Below are 18,453 nucleotides of genomic sequence, written 5' to 3'. Positions count from 1 at the left end.
TTTTTTTTTTTTTTTTTGCCAGTCCTGGGGTTTGAACTCAGGGCCTGGGCACTGTCCTTGGACACTTTTTGCTCAAAGCTAGCACTCTGTCACTTGATCCACAGTGCCACTTCCAGCTTTTCCTGTGTATGTGGTACCTAGGAATCAAACCTAAGGCTTCATGCATGCTAGGCGAGCAATCTACCACTAAGCCACATTCCCATTCCTACAATGAATTTTTTTTGTTTTTATGTTGTGGGTGTTGACCTTCAGCCTTTTTGCATTTTTTTTGCCAGTCCTGGGCCTTGAACTCAGGGCCTGAGCACTGTCCTTGGGCTTTCTCAAGGCTAGAGCTCTACCACTTGAGCCACAGCACCATTTCTGGCCTTTTCTATGTATATGTGATACCAAGGAATCGATACCAAGCATTCTATCACTAGGCCAAATTCCCAGCCTCACCTTTTTGCATTTTGCCTGGTTAACTGAAGATATGAGTCTCATATGCTTTCCTGCCCAGACTCCTAGGCTGGCTTTGAGCTATGTTCCTCAGGTCTCATCGAGGATGAGACCTCTATAATCGTAGCTAGGATTATAGGCATCTGGCAGTCCTCTGTATCTTTTTTCTTGTTGTTGTTATTGTTGTAGGACTTGAATTCTGGGCCTGGACACTGTCCTTGAACTTTTCAGCTCAAATCGACTGCCCTACCCTTTGAGCCCCAACACCACTTCCGGTTTTCTAGTGGTTAATTGGAGATAAGAGTCTCATGGACTTTTGTGCCTGGGCTGGCTTTGAACTGTGATCCTCAGATCTCAGCCTCCTGAATAGCTAGGATTACAGGCGTGAGCCACCTGCACCCTGCTAGCCCTCTGTATCTTGGTGGGCAGAATCCAATGGAATCTCAGTTTAAAACCAGCCTGGATAGAAAAGTCCAGACTCATTTCCAGTTAGCAACCAGAAAGCCAGAATTGGTGCTGTGACTGAAAATGGTAGAACTCTAGCATTGAGCAAAAAAGCACAGAACAGGGCCAGTACCCTGAGTTCAAGGCCCCCCACAACTGACCAAAAAAAAAAAAACAACAACCCAAAAGGATCTTGTTAAGACTGGCAATGATGTAACCACTGTCATTTGACCTCATCACACAGTAAGGAGAAACTGGGTCACCACCAACCTGAGTGGCGTATTCCAGTTCAGGTGGCCTTGTGCTGTCTGCTCTGGACACCACCCTGCTCTGGGGGAACTCAGCTTCCGTACAGGATGGAGGAGTGTGTATGCTCATTTATTAGGGGCAGACAAGTCTGGGAAAGATGACTTAGACCAAATCCCTTGGCGGGAAAATGCTGTCCCCTGGGGCAAGGGCCAGAAGCCCAGACCAGTTACCGGGAACCACAGGGTCGCCCGGCCAGGCCTGGCTGGTAGGGAGGGCGGAGCCAGGCCCCGCCCCAGCGCCCACGCCCCGCCCCGCCTGGGCGCGGCCCCGCCCGATTGGCTGCTGGCCGAGACTGCCGCCAGATCCACCCCCCCCACCCCCCCCCGCGGGGAGCGAGTCCGCGAGCTCGGGCGGCGGAGGCTCCCGAGCGGAGCCGGGTCCATCTCTGCGGTCTCCGCCAGCCTGCATCCTTCTAGTCCCGGTCCAATGCCAGCCGAACTCAGACAGGTTGGAGGGAACTTGGTTCCAGGCAGGGGGGCGGGAGCACCGTGTTGGGCCCAGCGGCAGGGGGCGGGGGGCTCTGGCCTTCCTAAGAAGACCCGCTTTTGTTCCACTGAGCCGCTGGCCCGGGCAGCTATTGTCTGCGCTCCCGGCCGGGTGGCACAGGACCGGGCCTCGGGTGGCGGCGGGAGTGGACGGGCTGCCCTGGGAGGTGTGCGCAGGCGAGCGCGGGGCGGGGCGGGGCTCGCCGAGGTCTCCCGAGCCCAGGCGCGGGAGCCGGTGGGCGACCCCGGAGTGGGTGCACCTGAGCTACACCCGAGACAGGTGGTGACAGACGGGAGTGTGGCGACAGAGCCGATCCAGACAGCCTCCTTTCCGTGCTTCCCGACCCCGGGGACGCGCAGAGGAGCTTCCCGAGCTTAATGGAAGCTCTTTCTGCGCCGGGAGCTCACATGACAAGGGGCGGGGGGTGGGGGGGTGAACCAACCCTGCCCATCTGCGAGGCAGGAGGGGCCCCCGGAGGAATTCCCAGTTATCTACTTCCTGGCCTTGGGATGACAGGGAAGGCAGGTGGGCAGCCTGTAATCTGCTTGGTGGGGTGTGGTTCAGTAAACTGGTTGAGCATACCACCAACTACCAAAAGTCCCATGGTGATGAGAGAGGAAGAGCTCCCGCACACCTGCCTCCTACACCACACTGGTGTAACCACAGTTTTGGCCACTGGCTGTCCAGAGATATGGGGGCCAGTGGACAACTCGGTGTAGCTGAGAGCTGGGCGTAGAGAAGCTGGGATAGGAGCTCCCCCAAGCTTTCTCTCCAGCCTGCTAGGTAACAGATGTCCCTGGGCCTTTCAGCCCACCCTGCCTGGTGCCATGGCCTATCGTCCTGCTGCTGTGGGCTCCAGGAGTTAGGCAGAGACTGTACCAGGGGATGGGGGGTGCTTTTTTTTTTTTTTGGTGTCCAGGGACTTGCTGCCTGGTATAGGAGATTAGGATATGCTGCCTGGTTTGCTTTGCACTCTGCTTAAGAGATTCAGTACTGACTCCATCATTCTTCATCTGTCCAATGGCAGCTGTTTCTGAGGCCCTAGCCCAGAAACTGTGAGCTCTCAATATGTATTTCACCTTAACGTGTCTTTTCTAAACAAGCAGTGCCTTGCACCAGTGCAATACCCACCTCTGTTGTCTGTTCTTTATGATACAGACTGTGATTGCTCTTTCTCTCTCCCTCCCCCACCTCTGTCAGTTGTGGGACTCGAACTCTGGTCCTGATTGCCATCCCTGAGCTCTACCCCTTGAGCCACAGCACCACTTCTGGTTTTCTGATGATTAATTGGAGATAAGAGTCTCATGAACTTTTTAGTGCCTGGGCTGGCTTTGAACCATGACCCTCAGACCTCAGCCTCCTGAGTAGCTACTAGTATTTCAGGCGTGAGCCACTGCTCTGGACCTGATTGCTCTTTGTTATTGTTGTTTGTCATAGGGCTTGAACTCAGGGCCTGAGTGCTGTCCCTGAGTTTTTGTACTCAAGGCTAGTGCTCTACCACATTCTGCCATAGCCCCATTTACAGTTTTTTTTTTATATTATTATTCTCTCTCCCCCCCCCCCCACCAGTCCTGGGCTTGAGCTCAGGTCCTGAGCACTGTCCTTGGAGTTTATCAAGGCTAGAGCTCTACCACTTGAGCCTCAGCACCACTTCCGGCTTTTTTTTTCCTATGTATGTGGTATCTAGGAATTGAACCTGGGTCTTTGTGCATGCTAGGCAAGCACTCTATCACCAGGCCAAACTGCTGCCCCCCCCTCCCCACTTAACAGTTTTTTGGTAGTTATTGGAGATAAGGGTCTCATAGACTTTCTTTCCCAGGCTGGCTTTGACCTGGGATCCTCAGATATCATCCTCCTGAGTTGTTAGGATTACAGGTGTGAACCACCAGTGCCAGGATAGTTGTTCGTTTATGAAGTATATCAGTTCACATTTTGCTTTTCCTTCACCCCCTCATCTGTCTACATAGATGGACCGGCACCACATGGCCCTCCTTCTTCTGAGTGAGGAAGTCCCTGTGTAGGGGGCTCCGGAATCTCATGCTATGCTCAGTGCTAGCCCTGCGGTAAACATCTAGAAAGTGGTAGTGGACTAGTGGGAATGCTTCGCTGGCCCTTACCATAAGCCCAGGGACTACTTAGGAAACCCTAGGCCCTGTTCTCCCAGAAGCTGTGAACCTGTTTCTCTACACATGGGAGAGTTCTGGCATGGATTGTAATTTTGGTTTCACAGGTGGTCACACTTGGCTAGGTATGGTCCTTGGAAAAGGCGAAAGACTCATGCTAGAGTCAGAGAGGAATATAAGAATAGATAGTTGGCAGGACAGAGTATATTGAGGGAGAGGTTATACTCCAGGTCAGGGATGGAGTAGAAGCAGTGTGGAGCTGCAGGGCCAAAAGTTCCTGAGCATAAGCTGGCCTGAGCAGGTGGATGTGAGACCTGGAGGCCCATAAGATAGCACTAGGGCCAGATTAAGTTAGGCACCCCCCAGAGCTCTTCTGTTGAATGTCAGCTGTAGACTGGTCATCAGTGCACTGACCCACAGAACCAGGTATTACAGAGCCCTGGGCCACCGGTGGCTTTGAGGCACTTGGCACCATAGACCTCAGTTTCCCTATCTGCTACCATCTCTGAGATCTCTTAGTAGATGTTGGGTGGGTGGTTTAGGCGCTGCTGCCTCTATCCCTGTATGTTGCAAACATGTTTCAAGAGCCTTTATGGATAAGAGTCTAGACAAGTAGTGCAGGAAAGGAGGGTACAGGTATTTGGACACATGCCTCCAGGAACATTGGGCACAGGAAGCGTTTGGGGTGCTGTTAGGAGACCTCACTAATTGTGTGCTCAGGACCAATTGCAAGGCTGGGTGCTCATATATTGTGGACATGTGCACATTCCTGTCTGAAGAATTGGGTACATATTTCTGTGTGTCCAAATCCCTATCCGTGCATGTGTGCCCAGCCATGTGTAATGGGGCTAGGCGCTTTCTGTGAGCACTGGCTGACTCATGCTCCCACCCACCTGGGTGAAGTCATGGCCCAATTTTAGCTCCCTGAGGTCATTTGCCAGCAGGGACTCCTGAGGCCTCAGGATTTCATAGCCTAGCTGTGGATCCCCTGTGATAGTGAATGATTGCTCCAAGGTTGGAGGCCTTTCTGGGAGTCCTGGTTCTCTAGACCATGCCAACTCTGGACTGTGTCAAGCCTTTACCAATGCCAGGGCAAGAAGAGGACACTGGGTTCCAAAGTGTCCTTTCTTTGGTTCCTCTTTTGCCCTAGTAGTAGGCTCTTCTCTGAGTATGTAATATATGCAAATATATGCAAATCTACTAAGGGGCCTATCCCACTGACAGAGTATCCTGGGCAACATGTTCTTCAGTCTTGCTTCTCCCCCTAATGCAATGCCAGGCCCTTGGGGCCTAGCCCAGAATGCTAGAGATCTGACTGTCAAAGGGTTCAGGGCCTGACATACCGTCACCAAAAGCAGATGGGACATCTCAAGCCCCAGCACAGAGGGGTGCCCCTATGCCGATTCCTCTAGAGTCCTCCACACTCCCTAGTGCCCTTGGAAGAGAGCCTGGGCTACTCCGCTTGGCAGCCAGCCACTTATCCCTACAGTGGGCTTCAGTCTATTTCTTTTTCCCAGGGAACAGGGTCGCCTTATTCTGGCCAGGTCCCAGCAGGCATTCCGCTCCATCCTCAGGCTGTGAAGGTGGCTGCCAAGGCCCTGTCCGCAGGGGTGTGGAAGGCTCAAAGGCTTCCTAGTCAGTGCTGAAATCCTTCTGATACCAGTTCTGAGTAAATCTCCCCTCTGCCAGGCCTCAGTTTCCTCACCTGTGATCACATGATCTCTAGCCCTCTGAAGTCCTGCTCCCCGGGGAGGGGCAAGCGCATTCCATTCCTTTGCTTTCCTCTGTCACCAGAGCCAGAGGGTTGTATCATCCTAGCATGCTGGCATAGCCTTCTCAGACTCCTGCACTGTATGTATTATAGACCAAGTCTTTCTCCAGGGCAGGACATGGACCTAAGGACACTGTTTGAGCAGACAAGCCATGAAGACAGCACTGGCATTTTTCTTATACTCAGGGAAGGAAGGACACAGGATAGTGATGGAGCCAGGCAGGTCCAGTGTGAATGCAGGCTTGCCCTGCTTGGTGTTTGCAGGCTTCAGGGGGCCTAGGCAGGGGACTATCCTGCAAGCACCAGGGGCCTGGAATATAGTGTGGGGTATGTCCTCCTGCTGACCCGGCTCTGGCTGCTGGGGAATGTGCTTGCTCCCCTCTCTCCCGCCCACCACGGCTTGGGTTTCAGGCCATGCCCAGGCCAGATGCCGATCCCAGGATGTTGATGTGGTGGGGCGCTGGAACTGGAGAACTATGTAGGCACAACCCCAAGGGTGGAACATGGATCTCAGGGGTCTTCATGTTCCTCAGCACAGCAGGACTGACCTGTCTTTTTGGAGCCTGTTTACCCACTGGCAAGTCCAGCTGATAAGCATGTGGTCTTCAGAAGGGTCTCAGTCCAGAACTGTATTACCTAATATTCCATCATCTAAACCTCCCATGCTGCGTGACAGTAAAGTGGCTGCAGGTGTTAACCCCATCCTCTCTAGTCTCTGATGTGATGCCCAGGTTCTCCATCAGCCGAGGGAAATGGCCAGAGGTAAGGCTAGGCTGAGCCCAGAGGCCACCTGGGTGTTACTCTGTACCCCAAGACTGGGTTGAAGTGGCACTGTGGATCAAAGTGGTAGAGCATGAGCCTTGAGTAAAACGGCTCAAGGGCAATGCACTGGTCTTGAGTTCAAGCCCTATGACCACCACCACCGCCACCACCCTCACACCCCCCAAAAAGTCTTTTAGCTGGGCACTAGTGGCTCATGCCTGTGATCTTAGCTACTCAGGAGGCTGAGATCTGAAGATGGGGGTTCAAAGCCAGCCCAGGCAGTAAAGTTCATAAATTCATGAGACTCATCTCCAATTAACCACCTGAAAACTGGAGCTGTGCCACAAAGTTGCAGAGTCCTAGCCTTGAGCAAAAAGAGCTCAGAGACAACGCCCAGGCTCTGAGTTCAGGCCCCATGACCAACAACAACAAAAAAGTGTCCTGGCTGGAGGGAGCAAGGATATTTTAGTGTTCTGGACACCCAGTGCATTTTGGGAGCTGGGTATTTCTGTCCTGTGAGGGCGTCTGGATGGTCTTGTGGCAGAATCTGGGTGTGGCCATAGGAGTCAGCGAATGAGCTGTGCTGAAACTGCCACCCCATGGTTAGTACATTCAAGGCACTCGGCCCCCAAACAATTTGAGGCCCAAGCCAAGGATAGCAGGTGTTGCCAGAAGGACATTGGCAGGTCCCACCTGTTTCTACTTAGGCCTGGAAGAGCCTTCATCTGTGAAACCTGGAGGCTTAGGGAACCCCACCCACATGCTTATCTGTCTCTGCAGTTCTGAGCAAGTCCTGGGATTGGGAGCCAGGAACCCTCTCCTGCCTCCTCATATCTGTTCTTCTCTTTCCAGGAACAGAGCCCAGGAAGCCAGGCATCACTGGCCACAATGCCAGAGGCACCTGAGGTGCTAGAGGAGACAGTGACAGTGGAGGAGGACCCTGGGACACCTACTTCACATGTGTCCATCGTCACATCTGAAGATGGCACAACTCGGCGCACTGAGACCAAGGTATGGCCAAGCCTTGAGCATTTGTGCTGGCTTCCTGGGGACAGCCGTGGTTTGGGTTGAAAACGAAAACCACCGTAGCAGTGCCAGGGTACTGCCCAAGTCTTGGGCTGCTAAAGCCACCCATCACCCACTTATCCTTCAGGTCACCAAGACAGTCAAGACGGTGACCACTCGGACAGTACGCCAGGTGCCTTTGGGCCCAGATGGACTCCCCCTGCTGGACGGCGGCGCTCCACTTGGCCCCTTTGCTGATGGCCCCTTGGACCGGCATTTCCTGTTGCGTGGTGGTGGCCCAGCAGCCACACTTTCCCGAGCTTACCTCAGCAGTGGGAGTGGCTTTGCTGATGTCCCTGAGCCCCGGGATGGCCCCAACTATGGCAGCCTGTCTCGAGGGCTGGGGGCGCGGCCCCCACGCACCGGGCCCCTTGGTCCAGGACCTGGTGATGGCTGCTTCACACTGCCTGGCCGCCGGGAAGCCTTCCCTGTGGGTACTGAGCCTGGTCCTCCGAGCGGCCGCTCCCTCCCTGAGCGCTTCCAGGCAGAGCCCTATGGCTTGGAGGATGATACACGAAGTCTGGCTGCTGATGACGAGGGTGGCCCTGATCTGGAGCCTGACTATAGTACAGCCACACGAAGGAGGCCTGAGTGTGGACGGAGCCTTCGCGCCAGGTGAGCACCGTGTTTCCTGTGGAATTTCATCTTCAGCTCTTCTGCCATAGAATACCCTCAGGTCGTCAAGCTGCTGAAGCTGAGTTGGTCATACGCACCTTAGTTTGCATTAACCTTGGTTCTTCTAATGGACAACAGCAAAGGCAGGCCCTGGTATGGTAGAAATTATGCTGACAGAAGGAAAAGGCCCGACAGAAGGAAAGTGCCTGTTCACTAGCTTCTGTAGCCAGGGGGGCTGTTGAAATTATCCTGAACACCAGAGGCTTGGGGTGTTACTCTGTGCATGGATTGGAGGCTTCTCCAATGCCCCAGTTTCCACTGTGTCCAATAGTAGCCAGAACCTAGCTTCTGGGACTGTTAGCACAGCTTGGTTCCAGGACTTATTGGGCAAGTCATGTAAGCCTTCTTGCTAGCCTTATGGAAGAGAAGTAGGACATTCCTGACAGATGCTGCATGGAATCTTGCTCAGGATAGGGGAAACTTCCCTATACTGGGAGGCTTGCTGGCCTCTGGCTGTAGTTTGGCTCTGACTTTGACGCTAAGTCAGTTTTTGCCAAGCTGGTATGTCACTCAGAACCCGCTTCATGCTGGAGCTGAGGCCCTCAGCACTGCTGCTCACCCTTCCTTCCTACTTGCACAGGGCTTACGAGGAAGTGGCTGATGACACCGGCGAGCTGACAGATGAGCGGCCCCCATTCCCAGCAGCCACAGCACCACTGGCCCAGCCTGAGCAAGGCAGCCTGGGTAGCCTGGACCGAGTGGTACGACGCTCACCTTCAGTGGACAGTGCCCGCAAGGAGCCGCGCTGGCGAGACCCTGAGTTGCCTGAGGTGCTGGCCATGCTGCGGCACCCTGTGGACCCTGTGAAGGCCAATGCGGCCGCCTACCTGCAGCACTTGTGCTTTGAGAACGAGAGCATTAAGCGGCGCGTTCGGCAGCTGCGCGGGCTGCCACTGCTTGTGGCACTATTGGACCACCCTCGAGCTGAGGTGCGGCGCCGGGCCTGTGGGGCACTTCGCAACCTCTCCTATGGCCGTGACACAGACAACAAGGCTGCCATCCGGGACTGCGGAGGTGTGCCTGCCCTGGTACGCCTGCTGCGGGCTGCCCGGGACAATGAGGTTCGAGAGCTGGTCACTGGTGAGTGGGTTTTGGATATACCTGCTTCTCTAGAAGGATGAGTGAGGCTCAGCCCGTGGGGAGAATACCCAGATGGTCAGGGGTGCCAGCTTGCCCTGCAGGCAGACAAAGACCCAGATGCTATGACCAACCCCTGGTCACTACCAGTAAGGCTGGCATTGGCCCTGAAGAGCAGTCCCTTTCTCACCTGCCCCTGTGTCCCCACAGCTCCCCTGTGAACTGCCTTCCTGGCTCCTTATCCTTACATTGTCATGCAATGTAAGGATAAGCCTGTGCCTTATAGGACTTAAAGGTCATATAGCCAACTCTTAGGACTCTATAATCTCAGCACTATTAGTCCCACCCGTCTGCCATGGCCTTTTGCACTCCAGTCCATTCCTCTTAGCTGGAAGCCACTGTTGGATGCTGCCTGCACAGATAGCTCAGGCCAAGATGGGTACCCACAGCTTTTCAAGTTCCTGTATGGGCTGGAGGTGTTATTTTGTGCTAGAGCTTGCCTACTATATACTGAGGTCTTGGGTTCCATCTCCAGCACCAAAAAAAACCCAACCCCAAAACCCCAACTTTCCTAACTTCCTGTGGGACTTGGGCCCAAGACCAGTCTTGATTGGGATGCCCTAGAGAGGCAAGGGAGGTGAGCCCTGTGGTCAGCAGAGTTGCATGGTGGCATCCCACAGGCACACTCTGGAACCTGTCATCCTATGAGCCCCTCAAGATGGTCATCATTGACCATGGCCTGCAGACGCTGACCCATGAGGTCATAGTGCCCCACTCGGGCTGGGAGCGTGAGCCCAATGAAGACTCCAAGCCACGGGATGCTGAATGGACGACTGTCTTCAAGAACACATCTGGCTGCTTGAGGTGTGGGCAGGGGCTGGGCTCAGGCTGTTCCGGCAGGATGATGGGGTGTCAGAGTCTGCATGCAAACACAAGCCTCATCCCGCAGCTACCTTATCTTCAAGGTCCCTCCCAATGTAGAACACAATCAGGCAGCTGAATCTTAGTAGTTTCAGAGTCACAGCCTAACAATGAGAAATGGTGACAGACTGTGCTGCTCTCACACCTAAAGACACTCTCCAGTAAGGTTTTCCCTCTTTCCCACAATTCCCTACCATCCCAGCCCTTGCATTGCCATGCCCACCCTCCCATCACCACGATAGCCAGGAGAGCAGAGCAGAGCAGGCTCATCCTCTCCAGTCTTCCCCAGAGGCTCCTTCTTTTATCCCGTGGCCCTTGCCCTCCTCTTTCCTCCCATCCCTAGGACATTCTGCAGAGACCTCGGTCAAGAGTCCCCCCTGTCATCAGTGTGTGCTGTCATGGCCCCATGAGGGCCTGACCTTGGTACAAGTTGGGGCACAGGGAACTACTACTGGGATGGAGGGGCTGGAATTACCCATGCACAGACTCAGGTCTCTCGGCTCAACTCTGTGCCTTTCAGTTCAGCTGAGAGTCAACCCTTCCTGTTCCACCTAAGGTCCACCTTCTGGGTCTGGGTATTTAAATCTCTGCCCCTCTATTCTATGCTCCAGGCTGTGATATCCTGTCTACATAGTCCCTGGGGACAGCAGCAGGGTCTATTGTGCAGATGAGGACCTGCCCCTGAGCCAGTGGTGGGTGGGGCTAAGGGAAATTCCTATGGACTAGGGCCCGGGATCACTGGCCTGCTTTCGGCCACTTAGGAACGTGAGTTCAGATGGTGCTGAGGCCCGCCGGCGACTCCGGGAATGTGAAGGGCTGGTGGATGCACTCTTGCATGCCCTGCAATCGGCAGTGGGCAGGAAGGACACGGACAACAAGGTGGGTGGGGCAACTTGGGAACAGTCTCACAAACTGAGCCAGATGGTGCAGGAGTGGGCCAGGGAGTGTGGGCTGTCTACGGTGTCTCAAGGGGGAAAGGGTATAGGAATGAGTCTGGGCAGCCCATTTGGAGTGGCCATACTGGGAAAAGGACATGGTTCTGTACATGGCAAGTGGTCGGCAAGATCTAGGTTTTCTCCTGTGGCCCTCACTGGCACTTCCCTCTTATGTGGGCCCCTAGCTCAGGCCTTGTTGCTGCTACACTTTGTGCATACTGGCTGTGGCCAGTCTTTCCTGAGGGCTTGGGTGATTCAGCCACCCCCATGCCCCAAGGCCCAGCCCTACCGGGTCACCTTTCCCCACAGTCAGTGGAGAACTGCGTGTGCATCATGCGGAACCTGTCCTACCACGTGCATAAGGAGGTGCCTGGGGCTGACAGGTACCAAGAGGCTGAGCCCGGGCCCCCAGGCAGTGCCACAGGCTCCCAGCGCCGGAGGAGAGATGATGCAAGCTGCTTTGGTGGAAAGAAGGCCAAAGGTGGGTGGGTGAGATTGGGGTACTTCTCTAGCCCTTGCTCCCATAGCTCAAGGCTCTCCATTATTTGTGGCAGGCAGTCATGGAGGCTGGAGGACACCTGGCAGCTAGAGAATACACTGCCCTAGATCACAACAGCTGACAGGCCAGGGTTCAAACTCAAGTCCTCCCTATGCTGTGTAACTGCACAGACCCTGTCCTTCAACTCTGGGGAAGGAGTTCTTTGGGCCCACAAGTGACAACTGGCCATTCGCAGAGCAACTAGAGGCTCTGAGCCCTGCAGGCACCCCCTGCACGCCACCTGTCTAGGCCTGTGCCACACACTAGCACCCACACTAGCACCTTTGGAATCTGCAGGGCACAGAGTACAGTGGAACTATCCTTCAGCAGTTGTAATAGGGCCTGACCCCAAGCATCCCCTTCCTGCCCTGCCGGTGGACACCCAGCCCCTGAGGTCCACTGGGGTGAGGCTCCACATCCTGCCTGCTTGATCCATTGTGAGTGGGAACAAGAGGGCATGGGCAGGGTGCCACCCACTCAGGCTCATCTCCTCTCTCCTGTGCTTCCTTCCAGAGGAGTGGTTCCATCAAGGTGAGTCCTGTTTGTCCTGCTGTCCAGGCCTGGCAGGTGCAATGAGCACAAGAAAAAAATGTTATCCCCTGGTTCAGGCAGTTATTTCCATGACAACTATAGAGCAATGGTCGCCAGGGATGCCTTCCAGCCTCCAGCCCCTCTCCCGCCCCTCTCCCACCCCTAGGCCTATCTCCATGACAACTGCATGGACATGACAAAGGCAAGAATGTGAGTCGCAGACTGGTGAGGAGGCCAAGGGCTACCCTCTTAAGTCAGACTCCGCTCTCCAGGCAGGGCTGAGGCAAAGAAGACAATGGGGCCTGGATCATGTCTGCACCCAGGGGGACCAGGGAGCAGGCTGCCCTCTCAGGGAATCAGTAATGTGGCGCTTCTTCTGATCTACAAAGTTACCCTGAGGGTGAGCAAGCCAGGGGCCCCCGATCATCTGATTCTAACTTGCTCTCAGTTGAGATGGGGAGATGGCTCCCAGAAGTATACCAGTGTTTTGTAGGGTTGTCACAGGAGCTTTGTCTAGGTATTGAGGTTCTAATGTAGAGATTGGACCTCAGTTCCAGCCTGTAGAGGAGTTTTCTCCTTGGGTGCAACTCAGTCTCCCTGCCCTGCCTTACTGTGTTACTCTGGCAAGCTCTGTTTTTCTGCTCCTACCTACGTGCCACCTAACCTAGGCTCTCTCAGTTCATACAGTAAAACCATGCAGCAGCATGGGCCCTGTGGAGAGGCTTTCTGCCATAGCTTCCAGCCCTGTGATGGGAGATGGTTAGGTACTCAAGGCAGGTCTAGTATGACTCTAGGCCAGGCTGCCTACTTGAACTCTGAATGGTACTCCACTTCCAGAATCTCTTAGTGCTCAGGCCTGCATATGGTCAGAGCTCTTTGGACTCTGGGCAGAAAGGAGTGTGTCTAACACTCTTCCTAACACATATACGCTCATCTTTGGAATCTGCTTTACCTCCTACTACCCTTCCATTCCAGGGAAGAAGGATAGTGAGGTGGACCAGAGCTTTGACACATTGGACCTGCCCAAGCGAACTGAGGCTGCTAAAGGTGAGTCAGCAGTAGCAGAGCTAGTGTTGTTGGAAGCCTAAGAGCCCAGGACTAGCCAGGCAATAAGGCTTGGTGCCACTGAGTGGGCCTGAGAGATCAGATGGAAAAATAAGGCTGAAAAGTGTGGGATTCCTGAAGTCCAACGGTTCAGAATCAGGGTCGCATCCCAGGCTATTTTAAATAGGATAAATGGAAAGGTAGAGTGGATGGGTTGGAGGGCCTGTTGGTGAAGGCAGGCCCTCTAGTGACATTCTGAGAATGCTGGGAGCAAGCCAGAGGGCTAAGGCACAAGCATGTCAGACTCGTGGACATCCCTTTTATCGGTTGGATTCCTAATAGGCACTAACAATGGATTGTGCACTGGAAAGCAGCCTACGAGAGAAAGAAGATTGCCTGATGGGGTCCAGACAGCTTTGCAAGTCAGATGAGCCTAGAAATCCTCAAAGAGGGAGATGTGGAAAGTCCCCACAATGGAAAGTGTTTTGGGAGCCATTTTAGGCAGAATAACTGGCTTGTGCAAATACCCAAGAGAAGAATGTACTTGCTGCCTTTGTAGTGTAGGGAACTCAATAGGCTACAATGGAAGGAGAGAGAGGACAGGAGATGGGTAATGAAATGTTGGCTGTAGGAAAGTAATGTCCTGAGCCAGGCAAAAGCCCCATCCTGTGGCTAGGTAGGCTTGGAAGATGCTTCTGGGCCCTGTTTCTGAAGCCCTCTATAGGATAGCTATGCTTCCATAGTGGCTAGAGACATAATCACCAAGAGCCTAGAATGGTTGCCTTAGAGAGTGAGCACTATTGCTAGGGGTAAGTCCCCCTTCACCAGATTGCTACATGCTCTGAAGGCAGGTCTTGTTGCTAGCCAGTGCTTCATTAGTAAAGGAAGTGGCTCAGTTAACACTCTCCCACCCCCAAATCCTGGATTGCGCAGGCGGCTAGGCAGATCCAGTTCCATTTCTTTGGTAGCAGGGTTGAAGAAGGAATGACTTCTCCCAGAAGTCATTCTTCTCTTACCTCCTGGTGGAGTCTGTTTTCCTCTCTGAGAAATGGGGACACTTCTTCCTTTGGGACACCAGGAAGGGGCGAATACGTTGATACTTATGTTACCCTGCCTGTTCTATACCCATCCCTAGGAATATTGATGGGGGAAGATGATAGGGAGGAGGTTCTGGGTGACTTTGGTTGTCTGTGGTTGCCTTACATCCAGGCTTTGAGCTACTGTACCAGCCTGAAGTGGTACGTCTCTATCTCTCCCTCCTCACTGAGAGCCGGAACTTCAACACCCTGGAGGCTGCAGCAGGTGCCCTGCAAAACCTCAGCGCAGGCAACTGGATGGTAAGGGGTTCAGACTTGGCAGGAAGGAAAAAAAATCTAATCAAAGAGGGAAATCCAGGCTTCCTTATTGATGCTGTTCCTCCTCTCTGGGCTGGCCTGAAGAGAAGTGGGTGGGGGTGGAGCGGGGACACATAGCCCTTCCCCAAGGTCCCCGAGGTTCAGTGTACATGGCCTTCACGCAATATGCCCTTGACAGTGGAATTGGCGTTAAGCTGCTGGGGTAGGGCCTTGTGCAGCACGGCTTCCCTCTGAGTAGCCCACCTACTGCTTCCATCCCCACAGTGGGCCACATACATCCGCGCCACGGTGCGCAAGGAGCGCGGGTTGCCGGTACTGGTAGAGCTGCTGCAATCGGAGACCGATAAGGTGGTGCGTGCAGTTGCCATCGCCTTGCGAAATTTATCCCTGGACCGCCGCAACAAAGACCTGATTGGTGAGAATGTTTGGCGGGGCCAAACCTGGGAGCGCCACAGTTTGTAAGTCCGGAACCCATCCACCCCCACGTTGTCTTGGGCTAGTCCCAGCTCGGGGGGGGGGGGGGGGGGGCGTTGACGTCTTGGATCAATCCCGAAGCCTTATAACCCCCCTCCACCCTGCCACTCCCGAACCCTGCTCCTTTCCCACAGGGGCGGGGCAGAGGTGTGGCCTGACTTGACTCCTGACCCCGCCTCTCAGGGAGCTATGCCATGGCAGAGCTAGTGCGGAACGTTCGCAACGCACAGGCGCCTGTCCGCCCGGGGGCTCGCTTGGAGGAGGACACGGTGGTGGCTGTGCTCAACACCATCCACGAGATCGTGTCTGATAGCCTGGACAATGCGCGCTCGCTCCTGCAGGCCCGTGGCGTGCCAGCGCTGGTGGCGCTCGGCGCCTCCAGGTGGGCGGGGCCTGTGCGGGGGCGGGGCCTGCGCGGGGGGCGGGGCCGCGAGCGGGCCGCTGACCCCGCCCTCGTCGGCCCTTCCGTAGCCTGTCTGTGCGGGAGGCCAAGGCGGCTTCCCACGTGCTGCAGACCGTGTGGAGCTACAAGGAGTTGCGAGGGGCCTTGCAGCGGGACGGCTGGACCAAGGCGCGCTTCCAGGTGCGGCCTACAGTGGCCTTTCCTGTTTCAGAGTGCCAGGTGGAGTCCCCAAGCACAAGTGCCGCTAACCTCTCTCATCTGTGTTTTGTGCCTCCCCAGTCAGCTGCTGCTACTGCGAAGGGGCCCAAGGGAACACTGAGCCCTGGAGGCTTCGATGACAGCACACTGCCACTGGTAGACAAGAGCCTGGGTGAGTACAAGCCAGGAAGGAGGGAGTAGGGGAGTCCATTCCCGAGGCTGGAGGAGCTCCTACCTGCAGTGATGGTGACAAACTGGGTGAAGGACAGGGAAGACATGTCTTTTCCAGCTTATGTCATCTGCTTGGATGTGTGGAGGGTGTGCCAGGAGATAGAAGAGGGGTGGAAAAATGCCAAGAGGTTAGTGATAGAGCACCTAGGGTTGCTGAGGTTGGCCTGGTGCTGGGCTTGTCTGTGACCCCTTCTCCTCAGCCTGTCTACTGCTCACAACCAGAGCCCCTGCCTCTGCCTTGCAGATGGTGAGAAGCCAGGCAGCCGAGATGTGATCCCCATGGACACACTTGGCCCAGGTGAGGGCAGGCGTGGTGGGATTGTTTCCTTATTCAGGGAGAAGGGAGGACAGCCTGAGCCAGGATTGTTGGTTTTATGGGATAAGCACGGTTGGTGCTATTTGGTAAAGACTTCATTTGGGTATGCTTAGCAAATCGGAGACAAGGAATGGTGAGGGGGCAGTGGGATAGGGTCAGGGTGGGTGGGGATCCTCTGTAAAAGCCCTTACCTCAAGGGTCTCCTGTGCCTGGAATGAAAGAAAGATTGCATGGTCCTTCGGTCCCTCCCTCTCAGAGCTTGCCTCATGCTCCCCTCCCTATCCTGCCCACAGATGGATACTCCACTGGATATTCTACTGTGGACCGGAGGGAGCGCAAGGCCCTGGGCAGTGACTCTGTAGGTGATGTCTCTGAAAAGGAACCATTGAAGGTAAATGGCTATGAGTCCTTACCAGAGAGGTGCCATGACATCTTGCCTAGAGAGCAGCTAGGCGGAGCAAAGCTTGACTTGGGACTTGGAGCCTGGCTGGGTTGGTGCTCATCTCCAAGCAGCTGGGCCATGGGTCCAAGTCTAAGCGCATCCCTTCATCAGTCAGGGAGTGGGTGCTGATGGGTATAGAGCTCACACCAGGTGGGAGTGAGGGGCAGAGGACAGGGTCTGCCCAGCCACATACTGCACAGGACTGAAGAGGAGTCTGAGTGGTTTATGCACCCTTCTCTGCATGCGTGTGTGGAGCCAGGTGCCTGTCATGGCCTCTGGTGGGGACAGCACCCGCTATTTGCTCTACACCAATCCCCTAGCCTCATGCACAGGCCTCTGAGTCATATCCATGTCCCACCCTAAGCCCCTGTGAGCCATACTGGCTTGACTCCCTTGTGCTGCTTTGACCCTGGCCTTCCACCACGGCCCTGTCCCTACTGACAAGTCAGCTTTGCCCTTCAGCTGCAACTAATATGTTTTCTTTTGCCTTTAATATCTTCTATCCACCCATCCACCCACTTGTGCACTGCAGCCCGACCCTGGCAGGAAGGCCTTTCCTCCTGGGCCCAGCAGGCCCTCAGTCAGGCTGGTGGACGCCGTAGGGGATGCTAAGCCTCAGCCCGTTGACTCGTGGGTCTAGCTTGCATGCCGGGTACGTTCTCTTGTCTGATTGTTGTCCAACGATTTTGCCATCCTCTGGGCCTGGGCTTTTTGTTGATCTCTGCCAACTGCATGCTCTGTCCTCCTGTGTGTTTTCTAGTAGGATCAAAATGCCTGGCTTACGGAAGGCCACACTGAGGGTTGAGCAGGAGGGTTTTCCCAGGGTCTCCTGTGATGAGTCCAGGGAGGGAGGGTCCTCCACACCCTCAAATCCCCTCCCCCCTAGCATAGGGCCCCATAGGAGCAGTAAGTCAGGAATGGTCCCACTATGACCCATAGCAGCTGCCTTTGTCCACATAGCTCTCCCTGGAGCCTGCGGAAGCTGCAGCTCTGTCAAGAGATTGCATGTCACCCTACTCCATTCCTGCCGCCTGCTTGTGTGCTTCTATAGCATTGCCTTACTCCTCCCTCTGCAGGGCCCCAGCCCAGCCATTTCCTAGGGATTGGATCACCTGGAGAAGGCCCATTCTGAACAGAGTCTGCTGTGGAGCCTCCTGGTGGCAGTTGCTGGCCAAGCCTCTAGCCCTAAGCCCAGGGCCTGATTTGCTGGCATCCTTTCTGTCTTGCCCTGCCAGTTGCTCTCTCTGATCTCCTGATCAAAATCCCTAGGCCTGAGTTAGCTGTTTACTGACATGGTGCTGTGTGTGAGTGTGAAAGAAATGGCCAGGATGGGGCCCAGAAGTAGAGGGCACTTGCTTTGCTCTGGTGGCAGAAAGACTGCTCCAGAAGAAAGACAGGCCTGTGGGATGGGAGTCCTGGGACCAGGCAGCTGGGAAGGGAGGGATGGTCTCGGGAAAGGAAGTTGGACTCCGAAGGGTGGAGGGAGGACTTCCTTTCTTTGGAGGCAGCAAAGTGGGGATCCTGCACTGGATGTCCAGGACACTTATGCAGTGGAATCCTTCCTCAAGTTGCCTCTGGCTGGAGGGGGGATTCACTGTGATGGCTGCATCTGCATCTGCCTAGAACCTCACCATAATCTCCGGACTGACCCCTAGCAGCACAGGGAATTGCTCTTCAGTGCCTGCTGTTTGTGACTTCAAAACACAAGAAAACCACTGACAAAAAAAAAAAAAAAGCATTAAAAGTGAAACCAAAATAAGACTATTGGTAAACATCTAAATTTTTAAAAGAAATTTTAAAAATTAAAAAAAGCAGCAAAGAAACTTGTGTATTCCATGGCACAGACTCCTTGTCTCATTGAATAGATTAGGCCATTGTTCTACAGAATGAGGAATGGACACCCATCAGTTGTTGGCCT

The 18,453-nt window shown here is 54.6% G+C and overlaps 1 protein-coding gene across 8 annotated transcripts in view; it reads left to right on the top strand.

Moving 5' to 3' along the window:
* Positions 1–18,371, top strand: part of Arvcf (ARVCF delta catenin family member) — a 50,368-nt gene extending 31,997 nt beyond the window's left edge. For 2 of the 8 annotated variants that reach the window (XM_090320638.1, XM_090320642.1), the window contains 17 exons: positions 7,183–7,341; positions 7,484–8,010; positions 8,651–9,150; positions 9,828–10,011; positions 10,830–10,947; positions 11,313–11,484; positions 12,055–12,072; positions 13,048–13,119; positions 14,326–14,453; positions 14,736–14,886; positions 15,129–15,327; positions 15,417–15,528; positions 15,628–15,718; positions 16,022–16,075; positions 16,387–16,484; positions 17,068–17,187; positions 17,612–18,371. In XM_090320638.1, the coding sequence (XP_090176764.1) occupies positions 7,183–7,341; positions 7,484–8,010; positions 8,651–9,150; positions 9,828–10,011; positions 10,830–10,947; positions 11,313–11,484; positions 12,055–12,072; positions 13,048–13,119; positions 14,326–14,453; positions 14,736–14,886; positions 15,129–15,327; positions 15,417–15,528; positions 15,628–15,718; positions 16,022–16,075; positions 16,387–16,484; positions 17,068–17,175 (2,691 nt within the window). In that variant the 3' untranslated portion in view covers positions 17,176–17,187; positions 17,612–18,371. Of the gene's footprint in view, positions 1–1,528; positions 1,636–7,182; positions 7,342–7,483; positions 8,011–8,650; positions 9,151–9,827; positions 10,012–10,829; positions 10,948–11,312; positions 11,485–12,054; positions 12,073–13,047; positions 13,120–14,325; positions 14,454–14,735; positions 14,887–15,128; positions 15,328–15,416; positions 15,529–15,627; positions 15,719–16,021; positions 16,076–16,386; positions 16,485–17,067; positions 17,188–17,611 lie in introns of those variants that run through there. The other 6 variants (XM_090320643.1, XM_090320644.1, XM_090320639.1 and 3 more) reach the window with 6 other exon arrangements.
* Positions 18,372–18,453: the final 82 nt, after the last annotated feature.

The sequence above is a fragment of the Megascapheus bottae genome, chromosome 28 (assembly GCF_031878675.1).
Source record: "Megascapheus bottae isolate mThoBot1 chromosome 28, mThoBot2.hap1, whole genome shotgun sequence".
Classification (NCBI taxonomy): domain Eukaryota; kingdom Metazoa; phylum Chordata; class Mammalia; order Rodentia; family Geomyidae; genus Megascapheus; species Megascapheus bottae.
Note: the sequence above shows the minus strand (reverse complement) of the source record. Positions and strands in the feature narration are given on the sequence as shown.